Here is a 26,891-nt window from a genome sequence, read left to right on the forward strand (position 1 = left end):
ACTGCCTCTCCCCCCATTTCTACACATTCTTGACTGGCAGGCCTAGATACTCCCTTACAAAGCAGAGTGGTGGGAATCGGACTATCCCCGTCAATATTATGATGTAGTCAAAACTGGTGAAAAGGCTAGAGTTAATTTGTGTCATAAATAAGCCAACACATTAAATCGACATCAGATTAGTTGATTAGAAAAGAAAATATAAGTATGTGATTTAAAGCTTTGCTTTTATATATTCCTAATTCCAAACAGAATTAAATTATCATTCATATTAATGGCTAGTGTGGACTCTCCCTGTAATACTGTGCAAAATCAACAACGTACCCTCTTTTTCTCCTTTTCTTTCTTTATGACTATAGCCAATGCACAGAGGGCAAAAAAAAAAAAAATAAAAATTTAACAATTTCATCAAACAATACAATTCATGATAATAATTCCCTAAAAATAATTTCTAAATACTATGGAGAAAACTGTATCAACTGGAGTCTGAAAAGAAAGCATCTTTGTACTCTTTTATTTGGATGAAAGTTGTTTTTATTGATAGAATATGTTCTAATTGAAGGCAATGATCAGACAAGCATTACAATGTGACTATGGGCAAAGAGAATGGCAAAAAAAAAAAAGCATCATCATGTTTGCTTTTTTTTCCCTGTAAGTTTACTTTGATGGTTTTAAAATGATTATCATTAATAGCTCAGTTGACGCTTTGGGAATTCTTATACTGAAAATTAGGGGAAAAAAAACTTTTTTAAAGCAGGTCTTATATTTTTCTCTTAGAACCTGAGACAGTTGCCTAAACGTAATTAATGTTACTGTGGCAACTGCCTCAGAGACACTACCTCAGATACATTTTCCAAGTGAAATGCTATGGAAGAAGTTTAAATGCTGAGTCATGAAGCCAATGGTCGGACCTGTGGTTCCACCACAACTTTAGAAGACTGGCTCCGTTACAGAAACCCAAGTAGGCTTTCAGGGAGTTGGTCACAGAATCGGTTGACTGGGTATCATGTCATATTTAGGTCACCCCAGTCACTCCCACTGTCCCTGGTGAGACCAATGAGTCACCCCGAGCCTGCTTTGTATCTTCCTCCTGCCTGTCAAAGCATCATGATTTATTTCAAACGCCTATTACCAATGAGCTCCAGATGCCTAAGAGAAGATCCTGTGAGTTAGCCTGTCACTCTAGAACCTGAGTCTAGTCTTCGTAAAATACAAGCGAGGACGTTATACACCAAAACAGAAACCTGATGAGCGCCTACAGTATAGGGAACTCACTCAGTGCTCTGCGGGGACCTCAATGGGATGCTGACTCACACTGCTGTACAGTAGAAACTAACACAATATTGAAAGCAACCATACGCCAATTAAAAAAAATAAAAGATCCAGTTGCAAAACACACACAAAAATGAGGCATAACTAAAGAAACACATTTTTAAATGTGTAAGTAATATTATGGCAATAAAGTTGAAAACAAACCAAAAAACACTACACCAATTCTCTGTTTATTTTTAAATTGATGGCATAGCAATATTATCACAGACATTTCTGAAAAAAGGAAGCTACAAAACTTCCACCCATCAAAGATAAGCGAAGATCAGAACATCGGAGAATTGAAAGACTAAAAATTTAAGAAGAGATTACACCCAGAGACTAAGAGCATGAATAAAGATAAAATGCAGACTCAAATGCAAATGAGATAGCAGAAAAATCACCTGAAGACCTATACTAGCATAGGTCAGGTCACTGTATTAACTTTAAAGTGTCAATCACTTCTCTTGAAAAAAAATATATACCCAATAATGTTTTCACTAATTTAAGCTTTTAAAAAAAAAAATCAGTGTTTTATTATACAATGAGTAATTCCTAAAGTTCTCATCACCAGGACCAACCCCAGCAAATATTTAAAAATACCCTATGTTGGGCTCAGCTTTGAAGAGGAGTCAAAACCAGGCTAACCTCACTCCCAACTTCAAGGAGTTCAAAATTTGGTTCATATCTACTCCTGTGTGTCACACGGTTATCTCAATAAACAACCAAGGCAGAGAATTCAGTATACTGTTTGATCAATCAGCTTATGATGATAAAGTCTGCATCACTGAATTTTATAAAAAGTGTGCACATCCATAGTGATCAGAGAAATTTCCATAGCCCCAAAATGCAGAAAATGACTTGTTTCAAAGAGCAGGATCTGATTTAAGATGGGTCACTGAGTGTCAGTCCCCAAAAGGTGTAACTGCAGGTGTTCAAATTCTTATCTGTCTATACTTGTATCTGCTTTTGCTAATTCTCCAAAATTACAAACATCAGGACAGACAAGAAAACAATTTGTTCCATCTAGCTAACTGTAAATGAGAATAACCAGAATTCAAGCAGAGAAAAGTTTTTCTTACATGTTTGCATCCAGCTCTGAATGATAGGGAGGTAATTTCTAAAATAAAGAATCAAGTGCAAGATGAAAAAGCAGTATTGTTGATGTTCAGTTGCTTAGTCATATCTGACTCTTTTGCAACCCCATGGACTGTAGCCCAGCAGGCTCCTCTGTCCATGGGATTTCCCAGGCAAGAATACTAAAGTGGGTTGCCATTTCCTTCTCCAGGGGATCTTCCCAACCCAGGGATCAAACCCTCGTCTCTGGCAATGGCCTGAGGCAACTGGGAAGCCCGAAAAAGCAGGAATCACCCACCATTCCATCATGTCCAAGTCATCTGCAAGATACAGCAAGCTGGCAGCTGGACATCAGGGATCAGTACCCAGGAGATGCCTCTCCAACTGACTTAAACCACACCCCTCACATCCCAGGGGAAATAAGGGCTGAAAGAAACTGAAGCGCAAAAATGAAGTCCTCTGAATGCCACCTCCTTACTTTTGCACCAAATTCCACAGAATTCAGTGCCTTTTCAATTGGACAAAAAGCAGCTTCATCTGAGGAAGCACAGCTCATAGGAGACAAGGCCATGTGAACTCAGAACACAGTCCTCAAAGTGCTTTCGGTTGTTCCAAACTGGAAATGCAGAGTAAGTATGTCCGTGCTAAGTTGCTTCAGTTGCATATGACTCTTTGCAACCCTATGGACCTTAGCCTGCCAGGATCCCCTGTCCATGGGATTCTCCAGGTAAGAATACTGGAATGGGTTGCCATTCCCTTCTCTAGTGGATCTTCCCAACCCAGGAATCAAACCGGCATCTCTTATGTCACCTGCATTGGCAGGTAGTTCTTTACCAAAAATATAGAATGTAAAATTCCTTAAGAACTACATATACTCAAACTAACAATTACATTTTTGTCTTGTTTTGTTCCTAAAGCTTAAAAGACACAAGCTAGTAAAGGATTTCTATGATCAAACAGAAAATGACACAATAAATCCTTAGAAGATAAAGAACTATAACATATACAATAAATAAAATGTAAACAAGACCACTTTGATCAGCTTCAAAGTACTTTATACCAATTTGGCAAATATCTTTATTTTCTCACCAAAGCAAGTCGTGGGCACAAGTTGAAGGCTGTCACAGAAGTCAGGGGTTCACCAGTTACCTGGATTTTATCATCATCAGAGGCTTTTCAAAGGGCTGATCAGCAGGGGTACCAAAAAAATGGCAAAGGAAACCACATCCTTATTTTTCACTTACAAAAATTCAGCATAATTAATTTCTGTACATAAAGTGTACATTAGTATTATGACAAAAAAGCAGTCTGATGAAAAATTAATGATTCTGAATATTTTTAACACACAAATTTCATTATTTACTACTCACAAACTGATCAAACATCTTCTAGAGTTAGTAGCAATGAAGCATTAAGAAACAAGACTGCCTTAAAAAATACATCTCAGACTTTGGACTAAAGGAATTTCTCTGAGAGTGAGGCTTAAGACTCTTTTTGAATTTAAACCTAACAAACTCTGATATGTCACAGTACTCAAATTCAAAGTGAAAAAACATGATAAATAGGACAAAGACAGCATAAACTTTCAGAAAGAACATTATTAAATCCTACTTGTTTGCTTCAAAATATTAACATTCCAAAATTAGAAGCTTTTGATTGTCAGAATCATTAACAGAATGAAGCATATTCCTTGAATAATTAGGAAAAGACAAACTAGGGTTATAATCATCATTTAAGTGTTAGGAGATCATTGTCCAATGTACATGTGTGGTAAGTCTCACAGTCCTGACTCTTTTCAACCCCACGGACTGTAGCCTACCAGGTTCCTCTGTCCATGGGATTCTCCAGGCAAGAATACTGGAGTGGGTTGCCATTTCCTTCTCCAGAGGATCTTCCCAACTCAGGGATCAAACAAACATCTCTTCTGTCTCCTGAATTGGCAGGTGGGTTACTTACTATTAGCGCCACCTGGGAAGGCCCCAATGTACAACACATGTATCTGTTTCCAAAAGGAGTTATGAATAATGCTTTTAAAAGTAAGATTAGCAAACTAGACAGTTTCCCCCAAAACATGTAAATATTAAGTCAAGGAGAAGTTGATAGGTTCTAGGGTTCTGATTTGAAATTTTACTTTCAGGCTCTTATTTTGACAGCCTGCAAGAGAGACTTCTAAAAGAGAAACTAAGTTGGTTATATTCCCTTCTGAAAAAAATGGTGAATAATCTACTTTCTGAAAGCAACTTGATTAAAAAGGAAAAAATAAGAATAAGTATTTGAAAAGTAGAAATTAAGTTAAATAAAATGTTAAAAAACACAAATATTTTCCAATGTTAAGCTCTATAAAGAACCAAAGCCAAGCTAAGTTTCACAGAGGCTCAAAAAGATGCAAAAACATGAATCACCACTCTCAAAAAGGGAAAAGAAACCAGGAGTCTTGGGTTTTATTGCTCTTAAGCTGTAAGAGCTTTATTTGAGGTGGGAAATGAATGAAATCTCATTTTAAGAAATGCATGTTATCTATGTCTAATAATACCATTGCTCTTGCTATCACTGACGCAAACGCATTTTAAATGAATTAATTCAAAGGTGTTTTTAAGGTTTTCTAATGGCAAAAATAGATTTTTTAAAAAAATTTACCACTTCAATGAATTTAATTTTAAAAACCATATCATACCTAAGCCAAAGTTGATGGCCAATTAATAAGGTAATATAGGAAAAAATGGAAAAAGACCGTAATTTAGGATGAATAATTTTAATATGTACAACATTATTTAAGATACATATTCACATTTTCCTTCCTGTGTAATAAGCCTCCTTTAAGAAAAATACAAATTACTTTCTCTGGATGTATATTTGGAAATGAAATTAAAAATAAATTTTGCTTTCATAGAGAGAAAGATTCAGACACACTACTATCTGAATACAGCAATTGAACTACTCTAAGGCAACAACATGGGGTTATTTTCAAAGCACCATGAATACAGAATTTGACACTGAAATCTGTTATTAATCCATCTGACAAATCAACCTAAACAAATTACAACAAAAAATATCAGCTTTTTAAAGAGCCATAATTTTACACATCAATCAAGTTAAGGATCAACAGAGAAGCATTGAAGGCATGAATCATGCTAGCAATATTTTTATAATCAATTCCACTGTAATCATCTTAATGAATAGCATGTTAGAAAGACAGGCAGCAAGGGTTAATCACAAAACAATCTATTAAGTTTCTGAATTTAGTTCAGTGAGCACATGAGTTGAAACAAAACAATACAGAAACCAATTATACTACCAAGAACATCATTCTCAGCACTTTGTGAACCACTAGGAGGAATGCTGCTTTCCTCAAGTGGGAAAGTCAAGCAAGGGACTAGTTAGGCGCTATACTGGGGGAAAGATCACATGGTTGCCTTGTATTGTCCCATCAAGCTGCCCCACTGCATGTTAAGCCCTGGGTGAGCGAAGGAAAGAAAGAAAAAGGAGACTGCTTCGGGGGTTCATAAGCCAGTGACTTTAGCCCCTGCATCAAAGTTATTGGTTATGTAAATCCAAGATGACGCAAGTCTTGCCCTGAACCCCTTCATTCTGTGACGTCCCATCAACACCATCTGCGGTCTCACTTTCTTCTTCTTCTTCTTCTAGCATTTCAAAAGGAGTCATTATATCATAGAGAAATGAGAGGAAACCATAAAACCAATCTGAACTTTCCTCTGCTAAAATATTAAGGACTTCCTCAAGAGAATCAATATTTTCATTACTGCCATCTTTGGTCAGGCCTACATAAGGATAAAGGAAGAGAGAAAGAGAAAATGAGAGCAGTTAAGTGGAAAAAAGAAGTGTTGGAAGAGTGATCTCAAAAAAGGATGTGCATCATGGTCAAGGACATTTACAGAAAAGACATTTTGGAAAATAAAGAAATGGGCTAAGATGCACATCTTACAATCAACTCTCAATCATACGGACTAAAGGAAAGGCGGCTCGATCAATCTTCAGCCAGTCCCTCACTGGGTTTCTCATCAGAGAATTGAGAACCCCCAAAATACAAAATTGCAGCAGCTAAAACTGACTCACCCACTTCAATGGGAAAAGTGAGTAAAAGTAATATGAAGATAAAAAGACACTTCTAACAAGCCCCACCTCTCCTCATTTAGCACCCAGATATTATCGAGAGTTGATTATACAAATATTTACATACATCAATAAATATTTACATACACCAATAAATATTCACTGAAAATAGAAACATTTGTTTCATCAATTTTTTTTCCTTTTAGGAGCTGGAGTTAATTTAGGAAACTCTGGAATTAACATGATTAGCAGGCTTACTGTTCAGCTTCCATAAATGGGTACCAGTGTGCTCCAATTCTACCAGATAATCAACTTAAATTTTAACACTGTAAAATGTCAGCTTCATTATGCTGTGATTACTTGACTCATGGTCCTATAATTCTGACAATTAAGAGTCAGCCAGAATTAATAACGATTCATTCAGCCTACCAGTATGAAACGTGATCATCACCTGCACTGGGAACATTCCAGAGTTCTCTACTTATCAGCTCCTGAAATTAGCTTCTACTGCAAAGATCCCTGATACCTGTTATTTTCAAGTCTTGGCCCCCATCAGACCCCCATGATGGAAAGAAAGCAACAAATATATTGTTTTTATCATTTGCTGTCTTCCTGTGAAGAACTGGCTTTGAGTATGACTAGCCTCTTGCTTCCAGCAGGTCTCAAAGTCCACAAACACTGTCAATTTCTATAATTTTGACAGGGTGGAAAAAAAAAAAATCAGTCTGGAGGGTTCTGGCTGTAAGAAATGTGAGCATCCATGATTGTAGAGCTTTACAGGTTAGAACCACCTAATTCAGTATTCCTGGCTTTGGCAATACAAAATCTGTCCACAAAGCATAACTACCGGCAGGTAAGAGATAATAATAAGACAACTAGTCTAATATTAAAGGTTATAGTGAACTTTCCCTGTATTAGTCCACAGAAGAACTACACTGCACCATTCTTCGTGTATCTGGGGTGGGGAGGGGGACACAAACTACAGTTGGTATTTAAATAACTTTTTGATCAACCCAGAATGTCTCTTCACTGAATTGAAGAGTTAACTAAAGCTATGAACAGAGATCTGTCTTCCCACTCAAGACTGGATGGAAATATCATTGTTTCTTCTTGTTCAAAAAGAAGCTACACATAGAAGCTGTATATTTAGAATAAATGGGCATCCCGTGTGGCTCAGGTGGAAAGAGTCTGCCTGCAATGCGGGAGACCTGGATTCAATCCCTGGGCCAGGAAGATACCCTGGAGAAGGAAATGGCAACCCATTCTAATATTCTTGTCTGGAAAATCCCATGGACGGAGGAACCTGGCAGGTTATAGTCCATGGAGTCGCAAAGAGTCAGACACAACTGAGCGACTAACACATATTTAGAATAAATATATTTCTTGTTCTCCATTTTCCAGCATAAGTAATTTCAAGTATTAAATATAAAATATAAAACTTTACTACCCCTCAGTATGACAGGCTGAAGTACACAACGAATGGGCAGAAACATTTAAAAAAAACTAATTACCCAACTCTGCAACCTTTCTGTGGTTCTTAAGACGAAAGAACTAGTCCTAAGAGAAGAACAAGATATGTTCTGGGTACACAATTCTTTGTATCTAAGAGGAGGCCTGAACCAAGGAGCAGGCTGTGAGTGCCTCTGACTGGGCAACAGCCAGCCTTCCCTTCTGCACACTCATGCACCTGTCAATTTACAAACACTTGTCAAGGCGCTATGAGTTACCTTCCCTTTTGTTCTCTAGCCATACCTGATGCCAGCTGAGTACCAGTCGCGAACAAAAGGATAACCATGTGTCATGTTACTCTAAGAAAACATTACTCCTGAAGCAATGTTACTCAAAGAAAATGTTACTCAGTATTTATTCCTCTTTCCTATTGATTTCACTTGGGAAACTTATTTTCAAAGAATATATTTTTGGACAGTATAACTTTCAATTATCCAAACCTAAATCAAAGACATTTATTTTAGATAATGTGGCCACAAAACTAGGAAGCCATATAAACAAGACCAGGCTTAGAACATTTTCAAAGTATACCATAAGGGCCATGGCCAGAAATAAATAATAAAATGAATGATAGCTACTGATCTTGATATACTCACGTATTTCATTTTCTCTTTATATTTTAAAAGAAAAGCCAAACTTTGAAATGTGAAAGAAATGTAAATATGAATGTATACATATCCTGAAATGGATCAAATTTAGATACACGCAAATTTAAGACTCCAGGAAGAAATACTAATGAAATAAATGCCAAACCTATGGAAGTTCAGCATAACTAGGATTATTATCACACCTGCCCTGCCAAACTCTCACCTAATCTTTGACTTCCTCCTTTCATCCCTCTTGGGCATTCCCTCTGCCTTAATCCAAAGCTGTTATACTAGAGCTTCAGCTTCTCCAAGGAGAGCATATCCCAAGGTCTAGCTCTTTCTGGGGTACACAATCTGCTCCCCCATAATCTCTCCCTGACCATACAGAGCCCAGCAGCACCTGAGCCCCCCAAAATTCACCTGGTTCTTGAAATCACCCTCCAGTAACAGAGGCACAACTCAGCGACAACAACCTCACAACGTAGAAAAGAACTTTAGTCATAAAATTCAATTCCCATCAAGGTTGTAGATTCATGCAGAGAATCTAAATGCTATAGAATAAGGTTAGAGCACAAACAGTTCACATTTGTTTCCTTCATCTTTACCAAAGCCACAATCCAACTGCGAATTAGTACACATAATACAGCAAAATAGTGTGTCATAGCCTTTTTGCATGTAATGGTCAAATTACCAAATGAACCTTCACGTTCACCAACTGGGTTCTACTCCCAGTATATGGCTCTTATAAAAAGATCAGGTTACCATTTGCCCATTCCACATACGTGGCTACCCAAGAATGAGAATGTTCTAAATTACAGTTAAACTCTTAATGGCTGCTTAAAAATACCAAGGGGAAAAAATTTTTGAAATCTAAAATTCTAAAAATCAACTTATTAATGTGAATTTGAAGTAGAAATAAATATGTGCTATAGAAGATATATCATTTTAATTTTTAATAGTTGGTGTTTCCTAATAGACCAGATAGCTGATTTTAAGCACCTTAAAAAAAAATAAAAACAAAAAAAACAACCAAATGTAGTAGGTAATATTATTTCTAAAACAAGGAAACTTGGCCCATATGAAGCTATTTTTAAAATAAAAAGCCCTGCTATTCAGAATTTGTCATTTACAGAAAAGTAATAAAATAGAGTAATTAACCACTTAAAGGCAAGCAAATCAGCATTGTTCTAAGTTTTATATGATTTTCTTTCTTTCACATGCCAAGGATTATAGTCTTCTGAGGACTTACTGTATTTATAGAAACCCAAATTTAGATATTTAGTGACAAAATTATATAGAAAATTCTATTTTGGTTAAGACAGGAAAAGAAATTTCATGGGTACTGAAAGCTTTCACTGTTAAGTAGCAAATATAATTCTCACTGAGCAGTAACAAATTAACAAAGTCAAAATTAAAAACTTTTATTATATTTCATTAGTTACAGATATAGTACCTCCCATTTTTTCATATCCATAAAATATACACAAAATTGTGCAAGAATTTCTTTATGTTATTATTCTATGAAGCTTATTATGCAATACCTTACCATATTTGCTATTTTTCTAAAGACTTCAGTGTAAAGTGTTTTGGTACACACTATGCTATATATTAAACAAAGGAAAAGATGCTGTTTAACAAGCAGAAATACATATCTCATCAGGCAAGATTATATAAAATTTGTATATTAAAATTAGCATCATCTTTTATAGTATAACTGCATGTTAAAATTCACCTCTTTATCACAAAAAACATCTCAATGATGAAGACAGGTATTTCTGGTGATAAAAAAGAAGGGTCAAGGCTTAAAAAAAACAAAACAAAACAAGAAATCTGGCCAAAGACTACTAGCTTATATTTTAATGTTACCTTCCAAACCTTCATAGGACATTTTGAGATGTTTACTACCACTACTTTATTTCAAAATGAATTCATGTAAGCTTTTAGAAATTCACACTTTCAAATGGACATGAAATATGTCAAATGATGCTAAAGAATGGCTGTAATTACCGTATCTGAAAACAGACTAGGACATTAAATTTTCAAATGCTACATTCAAAACATAAAATACTTTAAATCTAAAAACACATATAAAATGATATTACCAATTAAGAACATCTGTGCAGGAGCTGTATACTTATCTATTTGTAAAAGTAACTTGAAATGTGAGAGTTTAGGGAAAAGTAATTAAGCTATTCATTTCATCCTAACAAGAATATATACTGTGGGAAAATATCTTCCACAAATTGTAAATGATTGACACAGACATTATTAAAACTTAAATATTATTTTGCTTCCAATATTTTAGCACCACTAACTTAAAAAAAAAAAAATGTGTACTTGCCTAATAAAACTTTGGCATCATCCACATCAAAATCTCCATCACCATCAGCATCATAGATTCCAAGTTTCCCTACAAGAGGAGAAGCAGAGAAGGATATGGGAACAAAAGGAAAACCAAATTTAATAAGGTGTTACTACTTCTTACAGTCCTGCATATTAGTTATTAATGCTACCAAGCAAGGCAACTCTTTGCTCCTTTCATTACAAAAAGCTATGCTAAATGATAATCTCACTTAAAAATGAAGACAGTTCACTTAGAGATAAGGAAACATTCACCTAACAAATATAAGAAATATAATTGAGATAGTATTTTCTTTCAGGGCTTAACAATACCCTGATATTTAATCATTTCAGAATAATATTTTTAAATTTTATTGCTAAAAATATTTTGGATAAAATTTTTAACATATGTAAGGAACAATATGGATCCACTTCTAACAGTTACATGAAATTTAATGTTTCTATAATATAGAAGTTCCTCATATTATCAGTCTTCAAAACTAAATACCCACAGAATCTCAAAGACTATATACAATTCACATCAAGTACAAGTACTAAAAATAAAAGGATAGATTATATTTTATAATAAGGACTTATGACAAGCATCATGAATCAACTTTTAAAAAAGACTGTTCTGGAAATAAAGTATGTAAAACAGGCCTTTTGAAATTACAAAGGAACACTTACAGTTATCTTACTTAAAAACATAATTAGCACCAGTCACCTACTACTAAGGAAAAACAAAAAGAAAAGACTTAAAACAGACAAGCTGAAAAGCCAGTATTAGCAGACTTACTCCTTCAAAAACACTAAGTATGAATTTTAAGGCATAATAAAGTTCTATCATCTCAGAGCACTGTTATGTTCAGCATTTCAAATGTGAGTCAAATACATTCAATTTCCAGAAACATCCAAAAATCGACATGACTTATAATTCATCACTGGACAATGGATATGAAGAGGTATATTAATTTCACATTTTTAAACAATATTTTAAACCACATTCACAAATACAGTATCAGTACTAAAACACTAGTTGGCAACACTGCCACCACTTCTTATTAAAAAGTAAATTAAAACACTGCATAACAGCACGAAGAACTTTGGAAGTAGAATAGGTATGACCAACCTGGACCCTCCCAGAACCCTTGTCCTACTTAGGAAAACATTTAACTTGCTATGTAGAAGTCTGGTTTACAAAGCACACATATATGGAAAATGATAATAGCAAGAAAGATAAGGAAGTTATCATTTCTATACCTAAGAAAATACAAATGAAAAGCACTGGTCTGCAGTTGAGGCTACATACAGTACCGTTCAAATAACATTAAAAAAAAAACAGAAACTGTACTTTCTGAGAAATTTAGAAGGGAAAATTGGTCTTATCACTTACATTCTGTAATGCAGGTGATAACTAAAATAGTAGCCTGAAGGTGCAGTTTTAGAGACTAACGCAAGCAGACTTAAAACTTGTCTCCAAGAGCCTACCTTGAAGCACCTCTGACAAGTTATAACGGAAGTCCTTTGCCTTGGCTGCAGGCGTGTAAAAACACAAAATTGTTACTTGCGCTTAAATATTCTGAAATTAACAATGATGACAGCACACAAATACAAAATCAGTGAACTCTACATTTTTACATGTTTACAATGTTGAATTTTAGGTCAGGTGAATTTTACCTCAATTACAAAAAAAGTGTACCAAAAGAATCATGAAAGTAAAAAAAAAAAAGTCATGAAAAACTGCAGTGATTATGGGGAGAGAAAGGGGAAAAGGAGAAAGAAGGAAGACAATTATCAAAAGTAACATGACAACTTCCTCCAAACGGTGTACAGGGAGGGTACACCTATACACGAACTCACACACACACTTGTCCTCCCACAATTTCAATGAGGACACAGAAGGGTATGCTTTGAAATGTTTTCTTTAGGTCAGGGTCTTGCTAGCTGTGTTTATGATCCATTCATGGGTCCTTGAATAAATTCAAGTGGCTCATGATCTATTTTAAAAATTCATAATAGAACAAAATGGAATAGAAATGACAGACTATTGCATGTCATGGAAGTGTGTACTGTTTGATACAATTTTTCTGTGCAAACAATGTAAGTCTATTTTTATTTCAACAGATCATGTTCAAAGAAGTTGAAGCCATCACTCCAAGCTAACCCTGCTAATGTCCCCTTTTCTTCCTTCCCTACTGAGAACCACTGGAAGGCTACAGAAATTAACAGTACTAATAAGAAACAACATGAAGACCCTTACCTAACACTTCTTCATAATCAACAAGATCAAACCAGACCACAGCTACTGATGTCCAGACTCCGAGCAGTGCGATGACCATAAACCACGTGAAAAATGAACTTCCAGAAAGTCCTCCTTTCCTCCCGTTCTTGAGTCCTCCCTGCTTTGTCTCTGTTAAAAAATAAAAGAGGGAAAATGTCATTATATAAGAAGAAAAAGCTTTATTGAACCTCTTTTCACTGAAATATTTCTCCAGGAATTTGATAGTACTTACAAAGCTAACTCACTTCAAAGTTAGTTGCCACTTAAATTCTTAAATCATGTTACACAAAGATTTTGAAAATGGAAAAGACTTATGGTTTGACACAAAACCACATACCTAAGATGCTCATGTTGAAGTAATGAAAGAGATAAACTACTAATGACTATTTTTAAAATAAAAATTGAAAAATTGATATGTGTGTTCCAAGTTCTGTATCCAAACAACCTAAATAGAACCTCCTTCAAAAAGTTGAGTCCATTAACAGCTTAATAAGATCACAGACGTAGCCAAAGCCTTTTTTCCTGCTCCATTTGGTTTCTGTAGAATCTGGAAAACTCTAACTGCCATAGAAAAAGCTTTCCCCAAAATGCTCCATATTCTTAGGCAAAGAGACACAGAAGGAAGGAAACTATTTATAGGAAATAGAGGTCAGGGAAGAAGAGAAGCCAAGTGGTACAGTTCAGCGCTCCTTCTACATAGGATGCACTGGGACCCACAGACACAGGGGAAGGTTTTCAAATCGGTCTGGATGCAGAAACACCTTTGTAAGGTCCTGTTCACCAGAACTGCCATGCATCACATTTGATACACTTAATATACTTTATGTTGTTCAGTCCCTAAGTTTCGTCCAACTGTTTGCAACCCCATGAACTCTAGCCCACCAGGCCCCTCTGTCCATGGCATTTCCCCGGTAAGAATACTGGAGTGGGTTGTCATTTCCTTCGCCAATATTCATTTTAGAGGATTCTAACAACTTCAATCAAGTTTTCTGACTTACAGGGTTGGAGGGCGGGGGTTAAAACAGGAGCTTGAGATGAACACACACACACTACTATAAACAGGATAAACAACCAAAAAGGACCTACTGTATAGCACAGGGGACTCTACTCAATATTCTGTGATAAACTGTATGAGAAAAGAACCTAAAAAAGAATGAATATATGTATATGCATAATTGATTCACTCTGCCGTATACCTGAAACACAACATTGTTTGTGTTTCACAACACAAATCAACTAAACTCCAATAAAATTTAAAAAAAAGTTTCCTAACTAATTGAACAAAATTAAATAGACATTAAAGACAGCCTAACCCAAAGGAGTTAAAGCAATAATGTGCTGATGGAAGAAAGTGCCTAGAAAATACTTGAATATAGCAAGAGTAGACATAAGAACTTGAAAAGAATGGCAGGAAGCCATTTATGACTGATGCTCATTGGTGACCAGACCTTAACTATAAAACTTATAGTCCTTAACTATTAAAATAATCTTTTAGTACAAAGTAATAATGACATTCAAATTAATTCTGCCATTAAACCATTGTTTCAAACTGTTTAACAGTACAAAAAATGTATAACAAATTTTGGAAAGATTTTTATTCAATTTTTTTTTTAATAAAATGGATTTATCGCTTAAAAGGTACAGGTCAAAGAAAGGGTAAATGTTACTTAGCTAGGACATGAAATGATTAGCATTATTTTATCCATCCCTTCATAACATCAAATAAATGAGATATTACTCCAGTAGCATCAATCTCTTTGCTGTTATTATTTACTAATTCCATGAAGGAACAAAACAGTAAATTATAGAAAGGTGTCTTTTCTGAACCATCGTTTTAGCGGAACTTTTAAACTGACACCAAATAACACATTCTTGATATGTCACTTTGTAAATATGGTGTGCTTAGTCCCAAAGGGCAGATCAGTTTCTGTCCAACCAAACTAAAAAAACCATAGTAAGATAAACCCTTCTAGAGAGTTTAAAACTCCCCAAGCATATCTGAAACTAGTACCCTGTTCCAAACATATTCTGGAAAAACATCCAGTAGTTTGTTCTTCTTTTCTTAGATTAATGAAGATAGGGCTAGAGACAATCAGAAATTTGATTAAGGAAAGGCAAAACAGAAGATGTACCCCAGCATCTGGTCAATTACATAACCGGAACTGTAACTAAGTGAATTACAAATCAACCATTTAATGAGCTTTGGTAAGCATTATTTTAGGGATTTCATATTTATACTCCAAGACTGTATACACATTTAAAGTTTTACAAAACCATAAAAGCAATTCATCAAACTGATTACTTTTTTGCATTACAGAATATCATCCCCTTGGAGCCAAGAACTGTTATAAAAGTGGGTCAGAAGTAACAGCTGACTTTGCTTCACTTTGTGGATTAAGCAATCCATGGAGAAGGGGAGAAGTGCCTTAAAAAAGAACTAAAAATCAGAAACAGATCTCATATTCTTCTTTAACAGGATGGTCAAGTGATACATTTTCACCATTTATTTAAAACAGTGTTCAAAGCAGAGAGACTCATATTCTCCACACTAATAATAGAACACTTCCAGTGACTGCTTAGGTAGCTGAGAGCTGGAAGCAGTTTCAACATGTCTATTTTATGTTCCTTAAACACATTTTTGACATAATAAGCCAATACAACTTGCCTTCCATTAAAAAGAATATCTTAATTCACAAAGAAAAGCAAAAACAAAAACATATGAAAATGTAAATTAACACACCATTAAAGAACAGTTGAAGGTTAATGATTCAATTTGAAAAAAGCAAAATAAAATCCCAAAGTCCTTTCTTTGCATTTATTGTCTGCTTCACAAAAATTAGGTCCATTTCCACATATAAGGCTCTGCTCCAGCCAACTAAGTATGTTCATTAACACAAGACAGGAATCATAAAGCCCTTAAATTCCCTAAAATTTCCCAAAATTTTACATGAAATCTAAATGCACACAGTTCTTTTAAATCACTGTAATTAAATTCTAAGACCAAGACAAACCACTTGTTCATTTATCTGAAGTTTGTAAAATGTTGTCTCTGTATTACAATACAATAAAAGATATTCTAGGTTAAGACTCTAAAACTTAACACTGATATTAAAGACAGATTGGCCCATGAAAAATTAAACTACTTGAAACACTGAGAGCTCCAGGAGTTTGAAATGGAAAGCATAGAAAGCACTTAGCCAAAAATATCGGAACAGCGCACAACTGAAAAATCAAGCTGAAAACTGCTGTCTAGTTTCCAAACCACTTTTAACCCAAAGAAAAAAAATATAGCTTTACCTTCTGCCATTTTGATTTCTTCAATCCATGAATAATATATATGGAAGGAAAAGAAAAACCAAAGCCCTGTGAGCAGGTATCAGGCACGACACAGGCCCTTTGCTTCTGGCACTGTGGACAGGCCAGCAGTTTCTTGGGCAAGGCCTCTAGAGCTGAAATTGGACCTGATTGCAAACTCTGCTCACCAGTTATTTTTAGAGGCCTCTTTCTCAGGGCCAAATACTGCTAATCACTTAGGCTGAAATGCTCTGCTAAGAGTACAACAGCCTTTCTCCCACTTCTGGGATCCCTTTTGGGTAGATCCTATGCCCCAACTCCAAAACCTAAAAAAAAAAAGAAAAATCAAGCATGCTTAAAAAAAAAAAAAAAAAGGAACAAATGTGCTGCCAGTTTGGGTTTTCTGGAATCAGTCTTAAGTCCTTTTAGCCAAATACCAAATCATTCAAAACTGAAATAAGTCTTGCTATAAAATGCGGCCCCATGCCCAGCAACAGCTTGAACTGACCCTTGGGAATCTAATCCAATGCCTATGTGAAAAGTCCATTATTTAGTTTGTCCTAATGAAACAGAGCCCTAAAAGGTAAGAAATGAATCAATGCTCTAGAATTCTGAATCACAGACAATACCTTCCCAAGACTAATTCCGTCAACAGCAAAAGTAAAGTGACAATAAAAAATTGTTTCCTAGAGAATAGGGAGAGAGAGCTGGGGAGAAAGACATGGTGGGCAGGGGGAGTAGCCAGGGAAAGAAGGAACTCTTCACCATAAGAGAATCATCTAGGAAACACTAGATAAATCATCTCAGGAAACTGAAAAGAGATTGCATAACTGTATTCTGATTTTTTTTTTCAACTTCTCCCTACCCCCCTCTCCAAATATTCTCTTCTGGGAAATAAAACCAGCCCAATTTATTCACTGATTTAAGATTTGTTATTGTCTTTCAGTTGCTAAGTCATGTCTGTGACCCCACGGACTGCAGCACACCAGCCTTCTCTGTTCTCCACTGTCTCCTGGAGTTTGCTCAAATCCATGTGCTAGTGGAAAAGAACCCACCTGCCAGTGCAGGAGACACTAGAGATATGGGTTTGATCCCTGAGTCAGGAAGAACCCCTGGAGGAGGGCACGGCAATCCACTCCAGTATTCTTGCCTGGAAAACCCCATGGACAGAGGAGCCAGGTGGACTATGGTCCATAGGGTCTCAGAGTTGGACACGACTGAAGCAACTTAGCAGGCAAGCACGCACATGTCCACTGAGTCCGTCATGCTATCCAACCACCTCATCCTCTGCCACCCCCTTGTATTGCCTTCAATCTTTCCCAGTTTAGCAGCTCACAGATTTCATCAGAGCTCTGATCAATACACTAAATTAATTTAGCACATACTGTATCTAGAGCGAGGAAGCAACCTTTCAAAGTTGTTTATGAGTCTTGAATTTTTTCAGTCAAACTGAATACTTCACACACAAATGAAACAGATCAATGTCCTGAAAAGGACTCAGCACCTATGATGCCAATATTCAATGGCCCAGAGCCTGGACAGAGTGAACAGAGCAGCAGAGACACCTAAGCAAAATTGACCAGGGTCTTAGGTGCCTTGACCAAGAGCCATTCCTCCCTTCAAGGATCTGTCCTGCTGAAGTCAGTGCTGACTAAAATGTTCAATGATAAAGAATCATCTGTTGATAGATCACCAACCATCATACAGATTTCCTAGACAAATATTTCAGAAGTTTCTTTTGTTGTTTTCAGAGAGGAAGTGAGAGTGACTGGAGGCCCTTCTTGGGAACACTGGAAACGAAGCCATCACACTTACATGTGCATAGCCCATTTCAGACTCAAGAGACCTCAATTCAATTCAAGTTTCAAAACCTTTGATTTGAGGGTAGTCATCAAACATCTGGGCCTCCATTTCCTTGCCTATTAAAAGTGTCATGGAGAATTTCTGTTTTGTAAGTTTACTAGTATCTTTTTCTAGATTCCACATATAACGGATGTCATACGCTATTTCTCCTCCTCTATCTGATTTACTTCACTCAGTACGACACTCTCTAGGTCCACCTATGAAGATGCAAATGAATGAACTTAATGAGGCCAGGAGAAGGGATAGTTAGAGACTTCGGAATGGACATGTACACACTGCTGTATTTAAAATGGATAACCAACAAGGACCTACTGAATGGCACAGGGAACTCTGCTCAACGTCATGTGGCAGCCTGGATGGGAGTGGAGTTTGGGGGAGAATGGATACATGCGCATGCATGGCTGAGTCCCTGAGTTGTTCATCTGAAACTACCACAACACTGTTATTCGGTGATCCCCCAATACAAAATAAAAAGTTTAAAGTTCAGGGGGAAGAAAAGTATCCTGGCACAAAGGAGTCTGCAAGTATCTGCTGAAGTCATGCGTACGGCACAGTGTGACTGGAGGCATCTAGACTCATGCACAAGTCTGCTCAGCCCCAGTTTACAGCTCTTTTCATGGCCCTGGCCTGCCACCAAGCCTGCAGAGGCTGCGAGGGCTTCCTCTCCCTTTATGGGCCTGGGCAAGGCCCTAATTCCAGGTCTGGGGCCAAACGTTAAATCGAGACAAGAATCACAGCTACTAAGTGTGGGTACGCCTCACCCCTGAGGATCCTTCCATACAGCTCCAAATAATTCTTCTCCACAAATCTTTACCACATATACTTACACACCCTAGAGTTAACCTTCTCCTTGTTTCTTGCAACAGTTTTACAGGTATTGCAATAAAATATCTTACCTCCTCAGTTTCACAATAATGGCAGACCTGTTATTCTAGATAGGGCCATTAGGATGAAATCTCTCTAAAATACCATTGCTTAAGGAAAAAGAAACCTTGAATTCCAAGTAACTATTTCTTATAATTGTTGCTTGATTGCTAAATTGTGTCCAACTCTGCAAACCCATAGACTGTAGCACACCAGGCTCCTCTGTCCTTCACTATCTTCTATAGTACGCTCAAATTCATGTCTGTTGAGTCAATGGTACTATCTAACCATTCCATCCTCTGCTGCCCTTCTCCTTTTGTCTTCAATCTTTCCCAGCATCAGGGTCTTTTCCAATGAGTTGACTCTTTGCATCAGGTGGCCAAAGTATTGGAGCCTAAGCATCAGTTCTTCCAGTGAATATTTGGAGTTGATTTTCTTTAGAATTGACTGGTTTGACCTCTTACAATAATAATTCAATTTTATAAAATCTTTTAAATAAATAAAATTTGCATATAGCAAATCATGTCTTTATGACCCTAGCAAAGAGAAATGAAGTAATATTAACTATTCCTTGTAATAGCTGCTGGAACTAACAGCAAACTCCTAGGTTCAAGCAAAGACTAAACTTCTACAGTGTGCTCTGAGATGGTTACTGTCAGCCTGACATCATTGGAGACCACAAGAGCCAAGACCTATGTCCATGGAGTCCAGTGCTCTTCCTGCCTCTAAACCTGAGCAGGTGAAAACCCATCAGGATTCCCACAGGGCAAGAGTGATGACTTCCTCCAAGCCATCCTCCTCATGGCTTACCCAATCACCTAGCACTTACAGTGGTGCTGCTCAAACCAGAGTCACCTGGAGGACCCGTCAACACAGACTGCTGGGCCCACCTCACAGTTTCAGTTCTGTAGGTCTTGAGTGGAGCCCAAGATTATGCATTTCTACTGATAACAAGGTGATCTGATGCTGGTCCAGGGACCACAGAAAAAGAGAATCACTGCATCCCTAATTCTCAGGGTCTGGAACAAGGGACTGAATCTGCCTTGTTCATTAATGTACATTTGCCTTGCACCTATTTGTTAAACAAGTAAGTAAATTCTTTCTCGAATCCTTGCTGTCACAGAGTAATCAAACTTCTTCCTGCTAACACTTTAGAAATAAGGGAGCAAAAGGGACCCAATAAATATTCCAATAAATGCCAGGTCACTTCAAGCTTCCTCATCTCCAGGAATTTAATGATCCTAAAATTCATTCGTAAGAGGAAAAGATCTATAAATTATTAAGAAAGAGAAATCAGGGGAAAAGTCCAGTAGTTCCCAAACACTGGTCATGAACCCAAAATGGTCTAGGACCAAGACCTCATTGTTCTATGTCAGACAAAGTCCTCACTGATCAATCCTGGCTGAACAACACCCAGCTTGAGCACAAGAAGACCCGAGCATGAAGGACCTGTGTAGTCCATTCGTCAGCCCGCTGGCCAGACGCCTGAAGCACCTAACACCTAAGGCACCCGACACCTCTCCCAGGTGACCCTGTGGAAAAGGCATGAGACTGGAGGAGTGACAAGGGGCTGCCATGGGTTTTAGAATTCAGTAAAACAAAATGAAGAAAGCCATTTCCATTCACATCAGGATAAGTGAGGAAAAGAGAAACAATTAGCAATAACTATCTAAATCAGCTCCCTAACAATTTTTGGAAACTTTGTTAATCTTTGGAACCTTAAGTTGGGAACCACTGCCCCAACTTATACTTCTGTCTGGATTACTGCTGATTCACTGCAGAGAGAACAACTGTATCAGAGCGCAGGCCCATCAACCCCACCTAATGACTCTGTGGTAGACCAGAACTCCACTAGTAAGAAGCTAAAAATACAACACAAATGGGAGCTAATCCCAAATGCTCATGCCAGGCCTAATGAGCAAGTTCTTAAAGTTTCATTAGTTCTTTCTACAGAGAATTTAATAAAGAGAGAAGACTTAGAAACAAAAAACACCCCCAGCTTGTCAATCATTTATCTTGTGTAGGTAACAGCTATTATTATGGTACTAAAATTTGGTCTCCTGTTGAATCTAGAGTGGTAAAAGGTATTTTTTAAAAAGTGGTGGTGTCCATTCAGAAACTCTGAGGTGATGAAGGTTGTTTCAAAAAATTACAAAAAATGTTGTTTTTTTTTTTTTTTTCAAAACTAAAAACAACAGAAAAGCATAACCCTACTTACTTATGTAGCTCTAAATCCGAGGCAATGAGACTAGGTCACAAAGCCATCATGCGTGACCACCGCCAATTTACAGCTGTGTCCCTGAGGATTTTTTGACCTTAACCCATTTAGATAGCAAAAGATCTGCAGCCATCCTTCCCAAGAGCCCACACTTTCTAGGGTGAAAGAATTCAGCATTTACCATAAAGTGACCAAGAGATGCAAGAAGGAAGTAAAGAAAAGCATTAGCAAAAACTATAAGGAAAGCTCAGGCTTCCCTGGTGGCTGAGAAGGTCAAGAATCTGCCGGTGATGCAGGAGATCTGGGTTCGATCATCTGGGTCAGGAAGATCCCCTGGAGGAGGGAATGGTGACCCACTCCAGTATTCTTGCTTGGAGAATTCCATGGACAGAGGAACCTGGTAGGCTACAGTCCATGAGGTTGCAAAGAGCTGGACATGACTGAGCGACTAACACCTTCACATATAGAAAACTCACGTGATAAATTATAAAACATATGCATTTTAAAAATTACAAGAAAAAAAGCAATTGATGCAATTGTGTATCACAGTACATTCTGGGAACAAGCTTCAACCCTTTACTAAATAAGTTAATAATAATGAAGCTGATAAAACATAATAAATTAAAGCGAGAATGCCTGTAATTGTAAATTGCATAGTAAAGAGTTAACTTTACCCAAACAGAGGTCTGGCTTTTGCCCTTGTCTACTTGGAGGTCCCCGACATGTCCTACCCGATAGGAGTGATTGGTTTGCTTGGGGGCTTTGGCCAGTGGACAGTCTAACAGTGTGATGTGCAGACTGTATGACCATATTTATCAGTTAGGGGCAGCCATGCTCTCAGTATGTGATGTTGTTTAGTCACTAAGCCATGTCCAAAACTTTTGCAATCCTATAAACTGTAGCCTGCCAGGCTCTTCCGTGCATGGGATCTTCCCGGCAAGAATACTGGAATGGGTTGCCATTTCCTTCTCCAGGGGATCTTGCCAACCCAGGGATGGAACCCACGTCTCCTATGCTGGCAGGCGGATTCTTTACCCCTGAGTACCAGGGAAGTCCGGTAGGTGATGAAGGCCCAGTAAAAACTCTGGGTACCAAAGGCTTGGATGAGCGCCCCTCATTGGCAATACTCTACATATACTGCAAACTGGTGTCTTTGAGGAAAATGGGAGCTTTGTGTTCAGAACCTTCCCACTTTCCCTGAGTCTCATCCTTTGGCTAGTTCTAATCTGCAGTCTTCCACTGCAATTCAATTGCAATGGCCAACAGAGCACGAAAGAGGAAAGTTACCCGGTTCTGAGTTATTCCCACAAACCATCAAGCCTGAAAGGCGGCTGTGGGGACCTCCTAGGCTGGCCTCCTAGAGGCCAGCTGGTCTGAAGTGACAGCAGCCCTGGGGACTGGCCCACCCTTAGCCAAGCTGAGCAGAAGCACAGAGAAGCAAGAAGGGCAGCTGCAGAGAAAAGGCAGCAATTACCAAGCAGTGTGCACTCCCCTACCCCACACACCACCGCCACCTCCTCCCACCTCCTGCAAGGTATCCTAGCTTCCTTCGCCCGACGAGGGCAGGAAGAGAGAACCAGGGTATATGCCATCATGCCAGCATTTCACTCAAAAAGGCTGACTGCCAAGCTAGGGATTTTACAGGAGCAAGAGAGGGTGGGGGGCTCTGCCAGGAGTGGATGTCCCAGAGGGCTGGAAGGTCCCACCAGACCTTCCAAAAAACTCACAGGGGAAGCGTTTGGCTGCCTGTCCATGGGGTCTCAATGAGTCAAAACAGGACTGAGCGACTTTCACTTTCACCTATTGTCAACCATGGACAGTTGATCTTATCAACCAGCAGGAGACTGACAGGGACCAATGAGAAGATAGAAGATGGCTTTCCCTCTCTCTGTCTCCCATCCCCAGCACTCCCAACAAACTAGAGCCTGGAAGAGATAAGAAGGACACTGCTCCAAAGCAGACCACACGGAGAGGATGTAAATATCACTTCTCCCGCTACAGGCCCTTCTGCCTTCCTGCCAACAGGAGAGGAGAAATTCTGCACTGAAAATGAGATCATACTTAAAGCAGACAGACTTCCAGAAACGCAGAGTGACTGGGGTGCTAAGGAATCCACCCCAGAGATGGTCAAGAGCCTCTGCTACCCAGAGATTAATCTAGTCCAACTAACCACAGTGACTGGAAGAAAATGAAGCTTCATGATAACACCCTGCCAGACAAGCCTACTAAAGAGAGCAGCTATAAATGTGGCTGCATATTAGGCCGACACACAAAAAGCTGCCAGTATTCGACTAATTGGGGCCCACAAAAATGGCTATTTCATAGGATTCGAACAAACGATACATGAATATTTGAAAAATATTTTATTACAAAAATTTCCCAACACACAACAACGCTGAAAGAATTTCATGTAGAATATTCGTATGCATATCACTCAGTTGCGATGATTAACATTTTATTATCTTGTTTACGTTATGTCTATTCATTCCTCAATAGTCATTCATGAATCCATTTTACACGTCTAACGCATTTCAAATTAAACCTATAGACACTAGCACACTGCCCCAAGTATTTCAGCTCCTACATCATATACCACAGTCCAATATTTATCATTTCACATACAATTTACATAAAATGAAATGCCCTAATTTAAAGCATACACTCCCTGAGTTTTCACAAAAATATACACCGTGTAACCCAAATCTCTTATCAAGACACAGGACATGGAGGCCCTTATCAGCCAAATTCCACAGCAACCCCAAGCCCAGGGACAGCCCCACTGTTTCGCTTTTTTATCCTCTGTAGGTTAGTGTTGCCTGTTCTTGAAATGTCATAAAAATGGCATACCTGGTATATGCTTGTTGGTGTAAGGCCTGTCTCCCTGAGCTTTACATCCTGAGGGGCCACGTATGTTATAGGCAGGGGTACTGCATGGCTTCCTGTTGCTAGGAAGTATTCCGTTGGACAAATACACCTGAGTATACCAGAGAGTCTCCGACCGATAGAAGTCTGAACTGTTGGCGGGACTTGAGTATTACAAACAAAGCTGCTGGCAATATTCTTGTGCAAGAACATTGCTTCCATATTAGAAATAAAAGCTTGTGCTTCTCCTGGGAAATAAATACCTAGGAGTGGAATTGCTGGGTCACAGGGCGCAGGAACACTCAGTATGGTAAGAAACTGCCAGATCTTTTACTCAAGTGGTTCCACCATTTTATATACCCACCAAAAATGTGTAAGAGTTCTTTTGTTCTAAGATGTTGTCAACATTTGCTGTGATCATTTCTTTTTAATTTTAGCCACTGTGATGAGTATGCAGTGGTATCTGTTGGTTTAATTTGCATTCCCCCAAGGGCCAATGTTCCAGCACTCTTCTCCTGTGCTTACTAGCCATTTATTTCTTTTCTGTGAACTGTCTACTCAAATCTTCTGAACATTTGCCTATTTTTAAAAATGTTTTCCTAAGCTGAACTGTAGGACGTCTTTGTATTGCCTGGACAATAGCCCTTTAACAGACAACATGTGTTACAAAATTTTCTCCCAGGCTGAGACTGTCCTATTCCTTATCTTAAAGCATCTTTTAATGGGTAAAAGTTTCCCATTCTGATGATGTCTTAACTCGTTAATACATTAATAAAGTTAATGAATTAATTTTCTATGTATTTTAAATATATCACCAAATCGGAAAATGTTACTTAAACCTTGACAGGGTTCCCATGTCTTACATTCTGAAATGTGACACTGACTTCAGCACTTTTACACAAGCACTGTGTGTGTAACACAAACATTCACAGAAGCCACGTTACTGGCTCAAAATCCGTGCCCATGAGGACAGTCCTGAAATCAAAGTCCAGGAATGTCAAATAAATGTCTGCTAGCCACAGGCATCACAGAGGTAAAAGCAAGAGGACTTTGGTCATTTTAAGGAATATTTTCATTAGCTCCAATGCGTCACAGAAAGTTTCCAAGCTAGCTGTTTTTCCCTCAGATTTGACGGGATGGACTAAATCTAATTCCTCTGCCACCCAACAGCCCTGCCAAGACTGGGACCTCTTCTTTCAAAAACTAGTGTACTTGTGTTTTTACCTACATGTTTTCCCCCAGCTGCTCATGACTCCATATTTAAATTACCCATCTGTTGTGAAGGAAGAAATCAGCTTCTCTTTACTGTGATTTTTCACTTTATCCACCTCCTAAGTGCTACAGAATATCACAAAAAGCAACATATTTTAGGGGAAAGGCATGTAGTTTACCCATGAGACTTTGTGGAATAAAATCTATCTTAATTTTTTAAATCTTTTAAATAAAAGAGACATCAACAGTTCAAAGGTGGAGCAGGCTGTTTGAAGGATACTACTGGAATAAACTAGGAAGGTTTGAATATAGACTTAAATCAGTTAACAGTGTTATAAGTAGCGTTAAACCTCCTGAGAGTGCTAATTATATTGTGATTACGTAGGCACATATCCTTGTTTTTAGGGAAAACATGCTGAAAAATTCAGGAATAAAACATCATGATTTAATTAAACAGTTCAAAGGCAAAATGAATAAATAAAATGGTGTGTATGTATCTAGAGTGACCTATAGAAAATGCAAAGCCATCAAAACAACTAGTGAATCTAAACAAACTTTTCTTATAACTATCTTGAAGGTTTGAATTTTTTCACACTAAAAAGTTGGGAAAGTCCAGATTTCCAGGCCCATTTCTAGTCCTAAAGAATCAGATATTCCAGATAAGGTATTCCAGACAAGGGTTAAGAATGTGAAAAGTCTCCCCCCAGGTTGATTCATGATTGGGTTCTGGATAAGTAAAAAATTGAAAAATTTTAAAACTTCAAGTTTTAAGGATGCTTCTGGAGACCCTCAGAGAAATCTGATCAGAAAGTGCATTTAGGTAATACTGCATCAGTGCTGCCTTTCTGATGACTCAGACGGTAAAGAACCTGCCAATCTGCCTGTAATGCAGGAGACATAGGTTTGATCCCTGGGTCAGGAAGATCTCCTGGAGAAGGGAATGGCTACCCACTCCAGTATTCTTGCCTGGAGAATCCCATGGACAGAGGAGCCTGGAGGGCTACTGTCCGTGGGGTCACTCGGCTGAGCCACTAACACTTTCACTTTCACTGTGTCCTTAGGAGGGCTCAGGGTAGGAAGCAGTTAAGCCAATTAAACTGTCATGATGTTACCTTCAAAGAGGTCCCAGAGACAGACAGACAGACAGATGAGAAAGGAAGGAAGATCAATACACAGAGAGAGCAAACGTGCCCAACCGCCAACAGTTGGCAAGTCCAGGTGAAGAGCATACAAGCCTTTCAATGGTCTGAACTTTTTGCTGTTAAAAAGGTTTAAAAGTTTCAAAACAAAAGGTTAGATAAATATAAAAATAAAAACAAAATTGAATTGATTTTAAAATAAATGGAAGGAAGGAAGGAATGAAAGAATAAGTGAAGTCAATGATCAAGTCCTAAACCCAACAGTAATG

General features: G+C 37.9%; 1 protein-coding gene across 16 annotated transcripts in view; it reads right to left on the reverse strand.

The window, feature by feature from the left end:
• ASPH (aspartate beta-hydroxylase) overlaps window positions 1-26,891 on the reverse strand; it is a 187,563-nt gene that overhangs the window by 143,909 nt on the left and 16,763 nt on the right. For 5 of the 16 annotated variants that reach the window (XM_042254242.1, XM_060393700.1, XM_060393698.1 and 2 more), the window contains exons 2-4: window positions 13,150-13,299; window positions 12,378-12,422; window positions 10,891-10,959 (exon numbers count right to left, since the gene is read on the reverse strand). In XM_042254242.1, coding sequence (XP_042110176.1) covers window positions 10,891-10,959; window positions 12,378-12,422; window positions 13,150-13,299 — 264 coding nt within the window. Of the gene's footprint in view, window positions 1-10,890; window positions 10,960-12,377; window positions 12,423-13,149; window positions 13,300-16,467; window positions 16,587-26,891 lie in introns of those variants that run through there. The other 11 variants (XM_060393704.1, XM_060393703.1, XM_027972984.3 and 8 more) reach the window with 3 other exon arrangements.

This window comes from Ovis aries, chromosome 9, assembly GCF_016772045.2.
Source record: "Ovis aries strain OAR_USU_Benz2616 breed Rambouillet chromosome 9, ARS-UI_Ramb_v3.0, whole genome shotgun sequence".
NCBI lineage: Eukaryota > Metazoa > Chordata > Mammalia > Artiodactyla > Bovidae > Ovis > Ovis aries.